Source organism: Populus alba, chromosome 3 (genome assembly GCF_005239225.2).
Source record: "Populus alba chromosome 3, ASM523922v2, whole genome shotgun sequence".
Classification (NCBI taxonomy): domain Eukaryota; kingdom Viridiplantae; phylum Streptophyta; class Magnoliopsida; order Malpighiales; family Salicaceae; genus Populus; species Populus alba.
This window is the reverse complement of record NC_133286.1, coordinates 13221773-13241785: the sequence shown is the minus strand read 5'-3', so window position 1 is coordinate 13241785 and position 20013 is coordinate 13221773. Positions and strand designations below refer to the sequence as shown.

At 33.7% G+C, this 20013-nt stretch overlaps 1 protein-coding gene across 3 annotated transcripts; it reads right to left on the bottom strand.

Moving 5' to 3' along the window:
* Window positions 1-864: 864 nt before the first annotated feature.
* LOC118051933 (lysine-specific demethylase JMJ13) lies at window positions 865-8478 on the bottom strand. Of its 3 annotated transcripts, none has more exons than XM_035062722.2 (11): window positions 7985-8478; window positions 6306-6693; window positions 5349-5505; window positions 5049-5268; window positions 4172-4225; window positions 4016-4095; window positions 3631-3908; window positions 3103-3498; window positions 2586-2995; window positions 2205-2483; window positions 865-1694 (listed from the first exon to the last, which is right to left on the bottom strand). In XM_035062722.2, exons 1-11 carry the CDS (start codon window positions 7985-7987, stop codon window positions 1326-1328), a joined length of 2634 nt encoding a protein of 877 aa, XP_034918613.1. In that variant the 5' UTR covers window positions 7988-8478; the 3' UTR covers window positions 865-1325. The 3 variants fall into 3 exon arrangements, with proteins under 3 accessions (XP_034918613.1, XP_034918615.1, XP_034918616.1); XM_035062724.2 differs by having other exon boundaries at window positions 2205-2477; XM_035062725.2 differs by lacking the exon at window positions 7985-8478 and adding an exon at window positions 7151-7597.
* Window positions 8479-20013: the final 11535 nt, after the last annotated feature.

Here is a 20013-nt window from a genome sequence, read left to right as displayed (position 1 = left end):
TCATAGTACAAGGATTGAGATTTGAGGTAGACAAATCGCAAAACACAGTCAGGGAGAAAGAAATAGGAGTAAAAGTTCGGGATTAATGGTTCCATTTTAGTCATCAGATGATCACGACCAATCGTCGCATTATAGCATGCCCGTATTGCAATTCATTTTGATTTTGTAAGCAAGCAGACGAGGCCGAAAAGGAGATTTTTCTCCCATGTAGCGTATTTGTTGTCGGGCTGCCTCTCTGAAAAGAAATCTCGAGTGCCTAAGATTCCCGAGCATTACCAGCTCTCGTGAAGAAACAGCAATCTTTTCTGTTTTTCTGGGAAGAGAAGGAACAACATATGACCATTGCGGCCCACCTGTTTCTGAATAAAATCAAAACATAAACAGCGAAACCGTTGTGATTTGTGTCAGGTATCTTTCTCCATTCACAACAAAAATGGCTACATGCTATTGTCAATAATGTTGCGAATGCTGGGCTACAAAAGGAGCAGAACGGCCCAAACAGACCACAGGGAAGCTTGGTTCGTGTCCAAACAGCTTCCCAACCACTGAACATACGACCCTAGTGCTTGCCATTAACGTGAACAAGGCAGCGGTAACAAAGCCCCATGGAGGTCCTATGCTACCTCTCGAGAATGGGAAAGCACGTGAGCCAATAAAGTTCGCACCTTGCAGTGACAGCCACATGCATGCATACTGCCAGTGGCCATGTCCACTAGGAAATCACGCCATACACAAGGCATAAACAGCATACTAAACTGTTCATCTATCCCCAAGCTTGTTTTTCTAACAATCCTTGCGTGTACAATAGCTATGTAGCGTGTCGGTATGAGATAAATAAACACAAGAAATGAAGCGGGCATGATCGCACATAAAGAGAAAACAGGTATTTCTCTGCATTTATTCAAGTAGTCCATTGCTACAAAAAGAATAAAGAACCTGCGGAAGCAGCAGACTGGTTTTAAATGAAGGAGCAGTGGAATACCCACTGTTTCCTTGCAAGAATTAATCTGACTGTTAAAAAAATTTTACAAAGTTACCAATCAAATTTCTACTTTCAGCTAGCAGGAAGGTTCTCCTGCCAAACACCCCGGCATGAGAACCCGAAGAATCACCATCCGTGCAAAGCGCCCCAATTCGAGGCCTGCACAAAGAATAAAAGTATGTCCTAGAGTTGGTTAATCCTTGCCGCTGCTCCCAGAATCAATCTTTTGATATTCCGTGTGGTTAGAACCCCATTAGAGAAGAAAAGGTTAGCAAAGTCAGGCTCTAGATAATACTCCCGAGGCAGGCCAGCCAGTTTTCTCGTCAATTATGTGATCCAAAAGTCAATCTAACCTGCTCTCTGAACCTAGAAATGACGGGCCTCTGACTTTAAGACGCTTTGGCCCAATCTCTATAGGAGGTGGTGGTTCCCTCATAGTCTTTCCCAGTTCATGCTGGAAGCGGTCCAATCTGTGGTGTTCTCGCTGTCTACCCATTTCTTCCTTGGAGGTCAGCTTCTTGAACTTGATCGAGAATGGAATGGTACTTCCCCTGGCAACCCTCTCCTTTGAAGCACTCTCTGGTGCTTCTTTATAATCTGAAATCGAAGAAGTGGAACCATGATTTGATTCATCAGCTCTGAAGTATTCTGATGATGTCGTTTGCCCAAATCTTCCTCCTTCATGTTGGAGCTTCTTCAGTCTTTTAAGCCCCTGTATCAGGTGACCCAATGTGAGCATCAAAAATGTGAGTACAACAATAGTTCAGGAAGACTAATTTTCAGCACATCTACTTCAAATACATTATGGTAGCCAAATGAGTGCAAGTACGGACACTACAGCATGCATTATAAATAACTTGCCATATAATTCAAAATAATCTAATATCACTACTATGAGAAACTAATTAGAGACAAATTTCATTAAGACACCAGAAAATTACATCAGGGAAAGATAATGCTTTAATTCAAACACTCTTTGCATTTTACTGGTAGAGTACATTGAAAAATAGGGGAAACACAGAATGCAAAAGAGAGAGGAAGAAAATCATTGGTAAGATTCAAAGATACACCACCTGAGAATCCTTAAAACACAATCAAATAAGACAAGAACCATATATAACAGACAAATCATTGAAACGCAGGACTTGCAAGCAATTTAAAAAATTAAGAGTACAAAATTAAGTGACCAAAATAGAGTCAAGTTAGCAATAAACAACTATACCTGGTGTTCAGAGTTCTTTGAAGATGCAGCATCATTCACAACTCTTTTTTCAACTTTCAGAGAAGACCGGCGCTTAACCCTAAAAATCTCCGAGTCAGAATCATCACTTTGTTCATCAACACTGGATTTAACCTCTAACCCACGCGGATTACTTTTCTGGATTCTCAAGAATTCATCATCATGTGATAGAGAGGATACTGAGTACTCATGCTTGCTGTGCAATCCTTCCTCAAATAACCTTTCCGGATCAAGTTTTCCTGCATTAAAGTCAGCCTGCACCTTTACCCGCCAAAAGATGGAAATAAAATCCATTAACCATAATGTTAAAAAAACCTTATTTTTCAACATTTGTCTAAAGTAGGAACAAAAAAGGAATCATACGTTGTCAGCAGATGCAGAAAAGCTTTCAACTGGCTCTCCAAAAGAACAGAGAGTGGATGCAGCACAGGAAATGGAAGCTTCAGAGTATTCAGGTCTAAAATTTTCAATGCCATACTTGTTTGTGGATTTGCTAAATTCTTGTGAACATTCCCTGGTTATCGCTGGAGTCTCAGCATTGAAATCAAAGCTTATATCACAATAAGGAAAGTACCCATCCTCGGGAACACAATGAAACTTCACTGATAATGGATAAGAATACAAATCATCACCAGTGTTTGCTTGCCGTCTAATCTCCTCTAATATTCCATCTTCCTTCTCAAATTTCTTAGCTACAGCTTCCATATGAGAAATATCCTCCCTCAAAAACAGTGTGTGATTTGTCCCACATGAAAAGTCAAGTGAACTGAAATCTGGAAAGTGCAACCAGCACAATTACATAAGACAATTGAAAATTACTAATCATAGAAAGAAGAGATATTTTGTATGTTGTCCGTGGAAGATATGGAGCAAATCTTACCATGTCTAAGGCACACAGGATGCAAGTCACAGCTGCAGTTAAGGAATGCCACATAGCAATCCAGTTTACATAAGGTGCATAAGATTGTCCCATTGGTATTTGGCAAAAGGCCACTGCATGCTCTTGATTTCATTATAGACCAGCGGGCACGGTGGTGGAATCGCATCAGCTTCACAAAAGAAGCCTTAATCCAATTATGGGAAACCAGGTCCGCAGAGGAATAATCTGAATCTTCAAGTTCTAGACTTGTATAAAGAAGCATTGCTTCTTTGCACAGAAGTTCTTCGTGGGGAAGTAGAGGCACCCTGTTGAGTTGTGCATAGCGCCAGCTAGCTACAGCCCCCAAAGGAAACCAGTCACCAATTGCAAAGTTCACAGCCTCACCACAATTGAAACCTACAAATAGACAAGGGAAAATACAATTACTATCGCTATACTGTAACAAATATCCCAAAATCCATTTAAGATGAGGAAGTCAAAAAAAAATCAAAACTATTATCATCTCAGCTGAAAGAAACAATTTCTTACCATGGCTGAATCCTGCATGATAAGCTCTCGGGAAAGTGATTATAAACTCCCCAGGCTTTTGCACAGCCTTGTACACAGGGACATCATGTTCTAACAATATATTTGGTGGAAACAGAGTTGTTTTCCCCAAAAGTACATCGAAAGCTCCATCCTCCCCATCAGTTGATAGAATATCATGGTTATACACATGTTCTCTAACCACTTTTTCAAATTTTAAAGCTGCATGACCAGGAATTCCATACCACGTTTTTGATGCTCCACAATGATGGTAATTAATGCTGCCAGTAAGGTAATGAAATTGACAATTAAATCAATGTTAACAAAAAAATATACTAAGCAATACAAAGCAAAGGATACAACAAAAGAATACATGTATGAATCATACCTGTACAAATAATGATCTTCTACATGCCAAGCAAACACGCTAAACAGCATTCCAATGTAAAGCATAGGATCAGTTACCCCCTGAAATAAGTGTGCAATCCAAGTCAATAAATCAAGTACACTAACAAATATGACTAGAAATATATTGACCAATTACCGGAATAGCTGTTCCCAGAAGGCGCAAAATGGACTTTGGCAGCCGGGAAAGATTCTGGAATCACAAACATGGATAAAGTATAATAATTGGTGGCTGTCCGTGCAATACAAGAAACAGATACAAAAGACATTATTCATAAATTTCAGTAACCAATGAGCTATTTTTTTTCCCAACAAGCAACTCTTTATCCACAGCAGTAGAATAATAATAAAAAAAAAAGGGAGGAAGAGATTTTAGGTGGGATGCTAAAGGGGATTATTTTTTTAGCTATTTGATGAATGGTATAAGATTAAAGGGGGTATACACTACCCTGTTTTGAAATATTTCTCACTTTACTTGTGAAGGAAAATTTTATATTCAATCTACTATACGGTACCCTGTTCCTAATGGAACAGGATTTCTCCATTCTAAAACAAAACAATCTTATCTTGGGTGGCAACAAACATGTATCAGGCTATTAGCAGATCTCAAGTGTGGTTCGCACTTTTCAACCCAGGAAGCTCAGGAAAACCAAATTGCCAGAATTCTGGCACACCTTCTAAAGATAAAGACTCCGTTCTTTGCCACACTGATTTCTGATGAGAATGGTGAGGGTTTCTCGTGCAGCACACTCATGTGAAAAAAATTCTCATACTGTGATTTGTGATCTCCAGCTGAATTGATTTTAGCCATTAGATCATGATATTACACATTTTACCACCCAACCCCTCCCTGGATGCTTTGCAAATTCTCCTGGTTCTTTTTGTTTTTATTTTGCACATCTGACCAACTCCAATACTTGAAATAATTTTATTTTTTTTCCTTGGGTAAAATTAGGCAGATGTTATCCATCAGAATAAAGAACAGGAAATCATAAATGCAAAAGCAAAATCAAAACCTTCAGATTCCACTTGCTATTTCCAAGTGGGTCCCTGGGAGACGATGAAAAGGCACTGCCATCAACATCGCATGCATATTCAACCGTTTCTGTCTTTCCACACGCAATTTCATGCCAGAATTCTTTTTCCATGTACGTCGCAGGAAGACAACTGGCACTACAATATCTACGGGCATAAACTTTGTTCGCCATTTTCTCGAAATCACGAAATGTATAATTTCTGAAAATCACCATTCATATTTAAAACCCGAGAAAACAATCAAGTAAGAACTTATATCTCTTTGAAGTAATAGAACTAACCTTCCACTCATAAAAAATGTGACTCGGTCACTACTATCCCACTCAGCAAGACGAAGAGGTTGTACTCTAGTTGTAAACTTGAATCCTGCTTTCTCTTTCATTAATACAATCCCAGCAGGAACAGATGCACTAACAGGAGAAATAATCTTGCATATACCTGTAAATTCAGAAGAAGGAGAATAACAAGAAGATGCAAATTGCATTAATTTGATTGATGAAAACATGGCAGCAGAAACTTGTAATTGGCAATAAGAAAGCAAAAGAACACCCTCAGTCTTGCAGTTTCCACAAATGTTACTTGAAGGAAGATCGTATTATGAGAAAAACAAAGAATGTTTCCCCATGAGACCGAGACAATACTGACAAAGAATAATAAGGATGTCTATTACACTAGATAATATGCTTTTGTATGAAGCAGGGCATGCATGAATTAGACATGCCCAGGTTCTCATTCTTGTGGCTCAATGTTGAGAATTAAATGTTCTTCAATTTTAAAGAAACAGAAATACTCCAATCCATGCAGTACCTTAAGTAAAACCAAGAAGATTGTATAACTAATAAAGAGGCCAAAAGAGATTATTAGACAGCAATGTCTGCTTGCTTTTAGCATAGACATATACAGGCTTAGTACAGGGTAGATATGCCAACCAAAAACAAAAGTAGGACTTTAAGATTTTTACATGAACCCTAATTTAAGCAGGTGTCTTCCATGTGATTTTCAGTACTTGATAGACCAGCAAGATTACAAACATGGTTTAAAGAAATTGTTATAGGAGACCCTATTTCAAGACTACATTACCTCTTAACAAAACAATGTTTACGAACAACTTTTATAAGATAATTAGACCAATTTGAGACAAAAATTGGAAGAATTTTACACTCCCTACATGTTCAATTTTCATGTTATTCAATACAATCAACATCATAAGAAAAAATAAACCTGAGTTGATCCATTACCATATCTTGAAGCTTCTGGAGCTATTTTCTGCAAGTACACCAAAGGATCCTCAAACTCTTCCTTTGTCGGACAATAGACAGGGCATTCTGGGATTTTTTCAGTCCATTCTAAATCACTAGTGTCAAACTTTTCCACTTTCCGCTTTGAAAACACATCCTGCCCACCACTTGAAGCACCAGCAGACCTAGAGAATGATTCCATGTTACCATTTATCCTCACACCACACGATGCTGAAGCCCTTAAACCATCACCTCCGCTTCTACTCATCATACCGGGAATACTTACAGTTTCTGTGACACTTTGTAATTTCATTTTTTGAAGCCTTTTGCGCTTCAAATATTCTAGCCCATTTCGAGCTTCTTTGGACAAGCATACCCTTCCTTCCACCTTCAAAACAAAAGGCAGCACAATAGATTCCGATCAATATATGGATAAAAAAAGAAACGAAATGCATGATAAATAATGCACTTTCAACCTTATATTTAGATAGCAAAGCATCAACATCAGGTGCAGCATGTATTTTGATAGAAGATATGAGAATATATAAAACTCTAATTCAAGAATGCAACCAGCATTAAACACAAATTCATAAAGCATTTTCAGTTTCACAGACACGAAACAAAGCATCTGCATTGTTTATTTCAACTTATAATGAGTTCAGCCACAGAAATATTTATGTTCAATGCAATCCAGAATGGGCTGGAGCAAGTCAACACTCAATGCATGATTCAAGAAATCATGTCAAAGTTCAGAAATGAACGACCAAATTATCAAATAAAAAGACAACAAACAAAAAAAATTCACCTAAAGTGAAAACTGTAGAAAGTCACCAACAGGAAGTTACCGTGCATTCATGTTAATTGTATAGCCCCAAAGAAATTTCAATACTGCCCCGCTTCTTTCCACCCCAAAGAATGTAATACAGAGTCAACCATTTGTGGTCATATCAATTAATCAATTTATCACCACAATCAAAGCCAAAAATGAGAGTATCCACAGGACCCATGTTGAATTGAGAGTCAAAAATTCAATAAATCCAAGGAATATTTCAAACTAATAAAAGTACAATTTGAACCAACTACGTCTATGACCATATCAACTCTTTACGGTCATTTTTTCTATTCTATAACTCTTTTTATCTTTATCCGCGGAACTTCTAAGCATGGTCAAAGCTACCGTTCAACAAATACACGCGTACACACATCATTCACAATTTTTACAGGCACATGAAAAATGAGAGAACTAAAAAAAAATGGAAGCATCATCTTGTCATCTTTGCGTGCAGCTTGTTAGCAGGCTAAAATTAAATTGAAATCCGAAAAATAAATTATAAAACTCATTTAGAAAAAAAATAAAAATAGTTAAACATCTTCAAAAAATTAAAATTAAAATTAGTCTTTGAAGCGTAACAGAAAATGCAACAAAAACAGAGATTGGAAGAATCGAAAAACAATAAAAACACGGTTTAATAAATCAAACTGAAGCTAAAAAAATATACTTAAATTTCCAAAAAATACAATCCAGAAATCAAAATCACCATTGCATGGTAGAGCAATGTGAAAGATCTGTCCAATAGAAACTGGAATAAATTAACTCCATAACTATTGAACAAAGCGTTATAAGCATTAAATTTAAAAGATGGAAGAAATATTTAAATTAGGAAAGAGAAACCACATACCATTTCATTCCGTGGACGGTCACTGTACGCCTCCGTTTTAATCAAATTGTAGCCAACAAAAACACAACTGAAATCAACAAAATACACGAATTCCAAACCCTAGATCAAGATCTTCTTCAACAAAACAATTAATCACAACCAAGCACGCCACATTCTCTCAAAACGCGCAAAGAACGAACAAACAGAGCCAATCTCAGAAGATCCGGAAAAAGTAGTTGTCAGAAACGGAGGCAGAGACACGAAACCAAACAAATCAGTGAATTCGAATTCTCGGGTTCGCCGGCAGCATACGGAGGCTATACGCCGGAGAGATGAGCGGTTTCCGGCGAGGAACGAAAGTTTAACGGTGGAAGGTGTGGAGAGAGAAAAGAAAAGACAGTGAGTGAAAAGAAAAGGAAGATGGGAAGAGAGAGAAAGTTAAAAGAAGGGAATGGCTTAGAAAACCGGGAAAAAGCCTTAAAGAGGATAACTTGTAGTTTTATAGTGAAAAAACAAAATATACTCGTACTACTTTTCAATTTTTTAAAAATTAGAAAAAAAAAAATGGAATTGAGTAAAGAAAGAGAGAGAAGGATGGAGGAAAGTGGTGGTAGTTGTTAGGTGGTTCAACCAAACGCCTTGCCGGCCAAAACGCGTTTATTTCCGCTTCATTTGTTGTCACTGTTTTTCGCGCGGCCAGGCAGTGCTTTTCAATTTTGTTTTGATTTTGTTATTTGAAATTATTCTTTTAATATTTTTAGATTATTCAATGTATTACTATTAAAAATAAATATTATTTTAATATATTTTTAAATAAAAAAATACTTCTAAAAGCAACTTTAATAATAAAGACTCCAATTTTTTTCCATTTTATTTCTTTTTAAAGCTTTCCATTGTAGACACTTTTACTATTTTACCCCCTTTTACAACCTTAACAGCAAAAATATGGTGAAGATGTTGACTTTTTTCATAATTTAACTTAAAATACGATATCTATCTCAATGATTGGTTAGAAAATATTTTTTTTTGTTGGAGGTATTATTGCTATATTAGTCCACTTGTGTCTCTAAAAACAACCTTATTTAGGGTAATTTTACATGCTATATAATCTATACAAAATCATCTCGTTCGTTGAAAATAACAATATTTGATTTAGATATGAATATTTTTTGATATAATTTAATCTGCGTTGAGAATAGATATATAAATAAATAAAAGGTAGCCAGTCTTAGTTGGGCATTGTCAAGAATAATTAGATCTTTGATAAATTATTTGGTAGAGGTAGTCTTGAACAAATTTGAGATCGAATTTAATTTATTTTTTTTAGATTTTCATTCATGTTTTAATAAATAAATGTTGTTCATGTGGGCCAAAATGTAAATGAGAAATTAAATATAATTTGTGGAGGAAATTCAAATCAAAATTTGTTCAAATGACTTCTGGCAAGGAACGAATTACACCGATAAATATTTTCCATGTATTTCAACTTTCAAGGGAAAGAGCATATGAAAGGGATGCTTATACGAGGCTATTTGAGACAATTCGCTCGACGGTGCTACCGAAGAGTTTATGGTTGGTATTCTGGTCAGAGACAAGAAAGTGGCTGGAAAGACGTAATTGTCACGTGTAGAAATGTACAGCGACGATTCGTGTACAATGAGAAAATCGAACCGTTCATCTAAACGAACCACGAAAGCTGAACGGTGAAAATAGGTGACAGCAATACCGGATGTGAAATAAAAGCCGTTTGTACTTTTTTCCTTCGGGCGGCCGACTTTGCGAAGAATCATCATCACCTACCTTCTAAGTTTGTTGGACTACTTTTCACATGACACTTATGTCCTTGCTCTTGCTCGTTCTTTTGACGAAAACACCAAGGACACGGTCGTCATTCACTCTGGATTCCGTCAACCAAGCGGAACTAACTCGGAGCCCAACCAGTCGTGCCTCGGGGGAAAAAAAGACATGAGCTCGACGCGTGGAGATATCCTTGTACAGTGATGTATACGTGGCGGGAAACGGGAGCGCAGTTTTAAACGTCTTGTGTGCTACCGTGGGTGGTATTGCCAGGACAAGATTAGCTGGCGGTTACAGCAGGTTTCACGGACCCATAAATCACCGGTCCCAGCTTTTAAGTCTTAGCGTTCTCTCTCTCTCTCTCTCTCTCTCTCTCTCTCTCTCTCTGGATCACGAGAAGCAGTATTGTTTAAGTCACAAAAATTAGAAAATACTTGTCCAGAAAATTTAGCAAACCCGTAGCGGAAAAGGTAAAGTTGTTATTTCTTGTGGTATTAAAATTGAAACTTTAAATTAAAAAAAGGGGGAAATTAATGCCCATCAGTACATCACGGTTTATTCCCGCACATCAAGCTATCCATCTCACCACTTACGTATATTTTTTTTCTTGCTTTCTGAAATATTTTAAATTCAGTTATTAAGTTTTATTTTTTTCAGTGTAACCCTTATAAATTATGTTATTATAGTTTAATACGTTGAGATTTATTTCCTATTTATATATTCTTGCATATTTGACATGTCATAAAATATTCTATTGTTAAATTAAAGTGATTTTACAAAATAAAATTTTAGCTTATTATTAAGTAAAAAATTTAAAAAACAATGACAAAAAAAATATATGATTTTTAAAAACATGTAAAATACTTCAATTTTATCTCTCAAGTTTTACACTGTACATTATTTAGTCCTTGTTATTTGAGTTTTTTATATTTTGATATTAAACATTCTTTTTTCACATTTTAATCCTTCAATATTAAAAAAAAAACACAAAGTCTTTAGAAAAAGAGAAAGAGAGAGAGAAAGTTCTTGCTAGATAATTTCTAACTGGAAAAAAGATCAAATTCAGTGTTATTGGATTTTTACTTAGAGAATAGAGTTCAAAGAAGATGGTTTTGTTCTTTAAATATGCCCAAAAAATATATTAGAACCTATAAATTTTATTTTAATTTAATTAGATTTTAAATTTTTAAGTTGATTAAAGAATATTTTAAGGTTGAAAATATTTTAACAAGGTTTTCATGATATTTTTAGGTTAAAAGTAATTAAACAATGGGTTTTTATGATATTTTTAACATGATTTCTAGACATGATTTTATCACATTTATAATATTTTTAATGACACATAAAATATGAATATAGTATTTTGATTTTTTAAAAAATGTTTTGACAATTATAAAATATTTAATTTTTTAATAAAAATAATGATTAAAGCAATAAACCTGGCGCTAACCAAGATAAAAAAAAAATACGTTAATAAAAATATATATATCTTGATTTTTTTTTTTAAAAAAAAAAGTGTTTTCAGGCTTAATGGATTTAATAATAAATCCAAGAAATCCACTCGACATGTATATTTGATTTTGTTAATTTATCACCTTGTAGCGTATAGCTCGGCAATACAAAGTAGTTACCCCTGCACGAGACTAGCGTGTTGGGATTCTTTTTATCAAGCGAGGGTTGTGTCCAATGATTAATTTACGAAGCCTTGAAAAGTTTTAGAACTCAGTCAACGTTTTTACACTAGTTATCGTTTGACTTGATCCGTGAGAGGGAGAATATAGCTTGATGGAACAAAAGAATTATAGAAAATTCAAGCTCTATTTTTCATTTTCCTCAACCCAAAAAAGGAACGAAAAGAAAACAATTAAGCAGCATTAAAGTTGTTCAAGAATATAGTTATTGTTATTTTTTAAAATATATTTGAAAATATATTAAAATAATATTTTTTATTTTTTAAAAAATTATTTTTGATAAAATGATTTAAAAATAAAAAAAAATAAAAGATTCTTTATTAAGCTCGGTGGCGTCAGTGGAAGTAAGCAAATAATCTTGGCGTGGTGACAAAAGAGCTCTTTTTTTAATATTTCAAGAACTACGACCCTCGTTAGTGGAATCAAATAGCAATGGTCCAACCACCGCATGGAGGCTTCCCTGCTTTGCTTGTACGTTTTGGTGTGGATGGAGCCGGCAACTCGCTCTCCAGGGCTGACGCTTGTCCACCTGAGGGCATTTAGGTAGTCTTACTACAGAAGTTTCAGCTAAAGAGACGAGAGAGGGAAGCCATGAGATTCTGTTTCTCAAATGTTCTCGTATTGACAAAAATGCCCAAGCGAGCAATACGCTATCACCTCACTTTCCGTTTCTGGTATACGTACGTTTGGAGCACAGTTTTTTATCTTTTCACATCTCCAAACCTGGAATATAATCCTTGACGTCTACATCAGGTGCAAAAATGTAAAAAACAAAGTAATAAATAAATAAATAAAGGCAAGACATGTGCAAGGCAAAGGCTGCTATGCCGTGCTTTATCCAGTGTGGTTGTATTCTGGTGAAACTTCTTGTACACATAAAAAAAAATTAAAAAAAAAAATTGACTGCGGACTCGGTTTACGAGGAACACCACTGGTTAAATTTCTTTTCCGAAACTATTTTACGAAGTTCGAACCAGGTTTTGAAAATCAAAATTCTCATGATTTTTAAAATCTCGAAGGGACATTCACGAAACCAATGTGATAACATTCTCACATGCAGAACTTAAGAGAGGCAGAGTTGGTTGAGCTGTAGGTCGGATAGAGTGATCAAGGCTTGACAGGAATTCTTGTTTATCTCGCATTGCTTGTTTTGTTACTAGTTAGTTGGCAATCACGAGAGTTAGTTAAGAAATTGATCGTCGTTGCGGTATAGTTATATTTTTAATAATTTTTAATTTTTTTAAATTATAAATTATAAATATTTTATTATTATTTTGATATATTGACGAGAAAAATATAAAAAAATTGTCTTGATTTATTTTTTTTAAAAAAAAAAACACTTTCTCTAGTAATAGATCAGTCTAGTAATAGATCACATTTAGAGAAGTTAGCTCAATAAGGATGCCTTGTATATATAACAATTGATGGCATTACATGAGAAACTCAAGAAAAATCCAATGAACATTTGCAGAATATTGCATAAACTCTTCTCCCCAGAATTTCTTCTATTTCTCCCTCTCTTTTCTAATAACTTGTAAGGAATCACCTTACAATTGATATCAGACACTTTTCAAGAATGAAAAAATGTTATTTGTATTATAAAAAAGGGGTAATAAGGGTCGAAAATAATAAAATCAAGACTATAAAGTAGTATTCTATTATCCCATATCGATGGGTGAGTATCTAGAGAAAGACCTTATATGAGCATGATCACCTTAACTAGTAAGATGTGTTTTGGGACTATGCATGATTGGCAAGAACAAATTTGTGAGGTCCATAGGCTAAGACAGGCAATAACTCTTGTTAGTGGAGTGGGGTGTTATATTTGATATGAGATGCCAGTTCACTGGCTATCCAATGATGCCGACAGGATCATCGGGCTCCTTAAAGAGGATGAGTTGTAATATCTCACATCGGCAGGTGAGGACTTGGGGAAAGGCTTTACATGAAACATGCTCACCTTTACTAGCAAGACACGTTTTGAGGTCATGCATGACTGCCAAGAGTAAACCCGTGAGGTTCATAAGCTAAAACAGATAATATCTTACTGGTAAGGTGGGGTGTTATAAGCATGGTAGGAAGATGGATGAGCATATTCAACATTTACAAGAGAAGACAGATGAGCATAATAAAAAGCTTGATCAAATCAACTCACAGTTATTCTCAAGACAAGCACAGGCGATCAATAATTAAGCTGATAGAGCTTAATTAACACAGTTCATGGGGGGGTTAATTTCCAATCAAGTGATGAATCAATGAGGTGATGATGGCATTGAAAATTAAGAAGTAGAAAGAGTAGGGCACAATGCAACATTGCCTAAGGTGGAACAGCCAGATTTTCATGAAGTGTTAAGGGGGGCTTACATGAATGGCTGATCTTATCTTTGAAAAGGTGTGAATGGCCTTGCATGTGATGTCACAGTGCCTTCTTCTACTTCTAATAATGTAATATATAAAAATATAAGGACATAGAGGAGTGTTATTGAACTTTCATTTTACTGAGAAAAGTAAATTATGGTTGGGAATTATTATTTTTTATTTAATTTTATGTTTTTTTAATTGATTTGAAGATATTTTAATTAAGTTGATATATTAATTTATTAAGATTCCAAGTATGTTTATTAAGTGTTTGTATGTTAGAATAAGTTAAAAAAAACCAATTTGATTTTCCAACTATCTCTGTAATGGTTGGAATTCAAACAAGCAAACAATACATTATATATATTTGATTTTTTTTTTTAAAGGCACAAACTAAAAAAAAAAAAAAAAGGGCCATCTTTTATTTTTGTAAGGTCAGACATGTGGACATGTCTTTGGCCAATGCACTTTTCTACGGTCTTTTTTCCAATATTTTTTTTTTTTTATTGAAATGAATTATAAAAAAAATGTTTGACATGATATTTAATTTATTATTCAATTTTTCTATTGTTCTTAAATAGTTTTTTTAATTATTATGCATCTAATATGCAACAAAAAAAATATCATAAATATCTAATGAATAAAATTTATATTCTTTTTTTTAGATTTTTAACATGATTTTATTATATTTATTGATTTTCATTTGATCACATACAAAATATTAAAATGTTATTTTAATTATTTAAAAAATTTATTTAAGATCATGAAGAGTTTTTATTTAAACATAGTGCTTACAAAAAAAAAAATGCTTTCATTGAAGTAACAAAGAGCTGCATTAGCAACAAGATGAAGTTTAAATTGAAGAAATAAATTTCCTCTTAATGATTTTATTAGTTGTTTTTTTGTGCAAATTTTTTTTTTATAATTATTTAATTTAATAAAAATATATTAAAAAAAACAAGGTTATTAAAACGGGTATGGGTCATGACAAAGAAGACATATTATCAATCATTGTTTCAATTTTTTTTTGTAAAAAAAAAAAAATTAGTTTAATATTATTTTTAATTTTTTTTAAAAGCAAATTAAACTTTGGTTGAATTGACAGAACCATGAATATACATGATAAGTGCCTATCATACTATATCATTCTTGCTCAATTTTTTTAAGTGCCCGTTTGTCATTGAAATTGCGGCTAAGATTCATAGTTAATTATAAATATTAATGTTTGATTAAGTTAAAAATTAAATTTTATTTTGATGGGACCCACTTAAATTGCGGTTGTGACCGCGGTTTAACAAAAAAAAAATTATATTCTAATCCATTGTTCACGTGAATTAATTCAGTTGCTCCACTATTCACGTGAACAGTGGAGAGCGAATTACTCTCCACTGTTCATGACCCGGATAAGTTTCAGCCCCAATCTAAATGTATTAAACTGGGTCCAACCCAATAAAATAAAAGGAATCCAACAAAATTTCTCATGCATTTTATTTTATTAAAAAAACTAGTGTTTACTGTTTAGCATTATTCAATGATACTATATAATTATATTTGAAGAAAATTTCATGATGACATAGTATTTGTAGAATTTAATAGCAATTCTAATTTTATTCTTGATGATATTTTACTTGATATTGTTGCACACTCAGGAAGTCATGAAAAATTCTTAACTAAATATATTAAATTATTTTTTGTTCAACCTCAATTTTAACTACAGTTTTAACCAAATATATATTTTTTTCAAACCAATCTCAATTAAAAATATTTTTTTATAAAATAATTTTTTGATCTCAATTGAAAAGCGAAATTAGTTAGTCATAAAATGTTATAATTCCATTTTTAGATAATGTCGAATGAATTTCTCCAAAAGATATACTCATTAATTCAATAAAATAAAATCTATTCCAATGAGATTCCGATTCTTTAGTGTTCTTGTTCAATTTTAGGTGAAATGACAAATTTCCCTCCAAACTATTATGCATATATATTCCCACTATCAATTTTCCTGATCGATCCTCCAACTATTTAGAATTTGATCAATCAGTATTTGTTGTGATCTACATTTAATAATTCATTAAATAAACCATTCCATCCAACATTTTGGCAAAATCTGGGCTCATAGAAGGTTTTTCACACAAGATTTTCGGCGAGAAAGAGAGGGATTCCGCACCAAGTCTCATGATTTCATAAACGAGTTCTTTTTTAACGGATTGTTAAATGTTGATCATGATAGGATTGATTGATTAAAATCTAAATAGGTGGCGAACTCAATTCGAGCAACCAGCAAGTGATAGATGACATATAGTTTGGAGAGAATTTACTCCATCAAAGAAAACGAAACATATTTCAATATCTGAAAAAATAAGAATAATTTTTTAGAAAAATAGTTCAATTAATCGGGTTTCAAATTTGTTCCTAGAAGTTATTAGTTGAGTCTTACAAATATCAGGATCACTTGAAAACTTACATAGTGTTTAATTTCAAGGTTCGTACGATTAGTCGAGATATACACAAACTAACCCGGATACCCACATTAATAATAATAATAATAAAAAAGAATAAGAAATTTAGTGTTTCATTATCAAGAATATCAAATTTAATATAAATGAAATCAATATCTAATCCCATCATTAATTTTTTATACATAGAACGAGAGGAGTTAAGAGAGCCTCCAATGTGTATTTATATACTCCCACAAACATTTATGAAGGATTAAAGAAATAATTAATTTTATGTGCAAATATCTTATAGATGATGGTGGATCAATACTATTCCAAGACAAAATAAGATTCTAATTGCCAAGAATATATATACACGATGTCTAACTCTTCCCTTGTTTTGTTATGGTATTCAATAATATTTAATTTATTTCTTGAAATTCCTTTAAATTAAAGATCCAATCCGGCAAATCCCACTTGAATTGATCTCCGAATCCAAAAACATCTCTAGTTCTATGCAAAGAAAGAAAGAAAGAAAGTCTTGTTTTGAAAGATTTGGGCCAATTGCCGTCCTCGTATACAATCATGACATTGATCGCTCTCCCTCCTTGTGTCGCATTCTCTATGACCGCTTGTTTAAGGAATATTATTCGAACACCATTTGGCCACAACATAAACAAATGCAGCGTTGGAGACCCACACAACTCGTGTTTTATCCAATCAGCACCGAGTCTCCACCAGCATCAACATCACTCTTGATGATGTCTTCTTTCTTTTCTTCAACTTGGTTCCAAAGTAGGTATGTTGTAGATAAATATTCACCACCTTTTCTTGGCCTAAACCAATCCTCGTCCTATAAATTAATGTGGACAAAAGTGGACCGACCCCTACAATATTCAAAACCAAATAGGAGGCTAAATTAATTGAGAAAAGTGGGTGATCCGAAACATATTAATTACATCAATGAGGGGTTAGTGAAGTCTTAATCAGCAAAATGCATCGTGCCTCTAGACACAGACAAGGCCAAACGGGACGCAAGGTAGGATGACGATGTATGTGTGTGGATCGAGGACACCAGGATCCCGGGGGGGAAGAGCTCTAGATTGTAAAAAGAACCTAAGAGGTTGTGTTAAAAAGGTGAAAACGAGACGTTGGAATCGGACATGTCTTGCCCTAGCTGGTTGATATTGTGGAGGTGTTTCTTTCTGGGATTACGCTACCGTGCGCTTCGAGCACAGCCTTGAAGCCTGATCAGGTGTGAACAGGCTGGGTTGGTTGTCATCTGGCTTCCAAATTGGCACAAATTAAGCGTGAACCAAATCAATCTAGCTCGAACCCGTTTGCAAGATGGTCGGTCTTGCTTGGCTAATTTAGCTTTAGCAGCACACATCTAGCTTTCAATATGTGTAGCAGAGGGAATGCTTCAAAGCAATGATGATGTCTCTGCACAGTGTATCAAAAATACGATAAATGATCTCTTTTCGCTGCTTTTGATCAATAATATGTAAGCATATATATATATAATTGTTGTGGGGATGCCCGTATATCACAAGTCATAAGGCAGGGGACAGGAGGCCAAAGAACCACAATCAAGTACATTTTCACTAACAAAACTAATCCCTTTGGTCGTCTATAAATAAGATCAAGGAATTTGATGTTAGAATCAAGTATGCCTCAAAAGTCAACTATATATTTAACTTGAAAACAGGGATATTATTGAAGCCTATTATCACCTATCCCCCTAGCTAGTTAGTGTGTATTAAAAAATCAGCTTCAATTATGATCATTGCTGAGAAAGTTTGTGTGCTAACGCTAGTATAGTATAAATTAAAAGGGAAGCTGATACTGTTGTTGATCTGGTCACAAAACACTTGTATTTATATCATGAGATCATACATTTAATAGATTAACTTGAATTAGTTTTTTACTTATTTTTTTTTTTAATATTTGATTAATTTAAAATTAGATTTTATTTTTTTTCTGTAAAGTTATTCCGGTATCATTACCTGAATTACGAGTTTAATGAGTTAACCCGGGTTAATTCATGTTATTATTTAAAAAAAAAAATTATCCTACAATATTGATATTATTTATCCCGAGTTGTGGGTTAACTCGGGTTTTTTTATTCTTTTTTTAGTTTAGTTTTATTCTCCAGTTTCATCATTCAACATTTGGTTGATTTAGAACTAAGCTTTATTTTTTTGTTCTATTAGATTATTTCGGTCTCATTACCTGGATAGCGAGTTTGGCTAGTTAACTTAGGTTGATTTATGTTTTTTAATTAATATTTCTTTTAATTTCATTCTTCAACATTAAATTGATTGATAATTGAGTTTCATAATTTGTTTTAAATTTTTTTCTATAGAGTTATTCTTATCACATGACCTTAGTTATAACTTTGACCGATTAACTTGAGTTTAAAACTACTTTGATGGAACTCCACTCTATAAGATAAATTTGTTGAGATTAAAATTAAATTTTTGCATGGCCAGAATGTGATTGACCAACTTCTTTCTACCTCTTTTTTATTTTTCAATATCTTTGTTTTTTTTTGTCAACACTCAAGAACTGAAATACAACAAAAATAAAATTTAAAATCAAAACATAACATTAAAAAACTATAAGAAACAAGTAATGCATAAACTATAATCAAATTAAGTTTTTCATGTCTTTTGCAAAGTTAGCTATGTTTTTTTTTTTACACATTCTATTTTATAAAATTATTATTTAATTCAGTTTTGGAATTTTCTTACACCCTCAGCGGGAGCGAGTTTAGCAAAGAAAAGTAAATTACAGCACAAAATAATAACATAACTTCGAGGATGAAATTGAAAAGAACCAAAGTTTGATGATTAAAAAGTGATTAAAAAACAACATTATTTCTTTAATGACGCCGCCCACAGTGATTTGTGTATGGAGCTTGAAATGGTGAAATAACATGTTGGTTTTATTTTTTTAGCTGTAATTTTTTTCTACGTAATCGAGGCCGAATCTCAAGGAATTAAGAAAGAAATCAACTCGTCTGATCAAAGCAACTTTGCTATTAACAACAGAGAGGAGCTTCACTGCATCTCCTCCACATTATCATTATAGAATCAGAAGAAGGGAAGCATAAATCTTATGCATTTTCTCCGAAGCAAGTTGAGGTGAATTTCTTATTGATGTATGGCCAAGTGGGCTTGTGATGTCACAGCATGTGTTTGCACATGCCCTTCATCTTCATCTCTAGCTTCCTAGCAATATATATATATATATATATATATATATATATATATATATATATATATATAACGTGCCTTGCATTGATGCTTCTAGCAATTGAATACGTACAGATGCAATATACCTGTACTGATTCTTCACAGCCACTCCATTCTTGACGTTTCGAGGATAGTTTTATGTTGATCTATAATTGGAATATATAAATTCCTCTGAAATGGATCGATTCTGGGCTCCTGTAATTTCTATCTATTCTTCTTGCACGCATAATTAGATTCTTGAAGCCGAAAGGGTTAGGTCTGATGAAGGAAGAATGTTAGGTTCAATTTTAGCTATGTATAATTTTCCTATGCTTAAAAATTGTGTAAAGACTTTCTTCATCCCATTCAATTCGTAAATGACTTTTTGACCATTAGAAAAAGACTATATTATCCCTGTATATGGCTAAATAATTTTGGATTAAAAAGCAAAATTACCCCGTACATGGCAAAATAAACATTGAAAACTTATATATATATATTAATGTCTGCATCAAATATGTATGGATCCA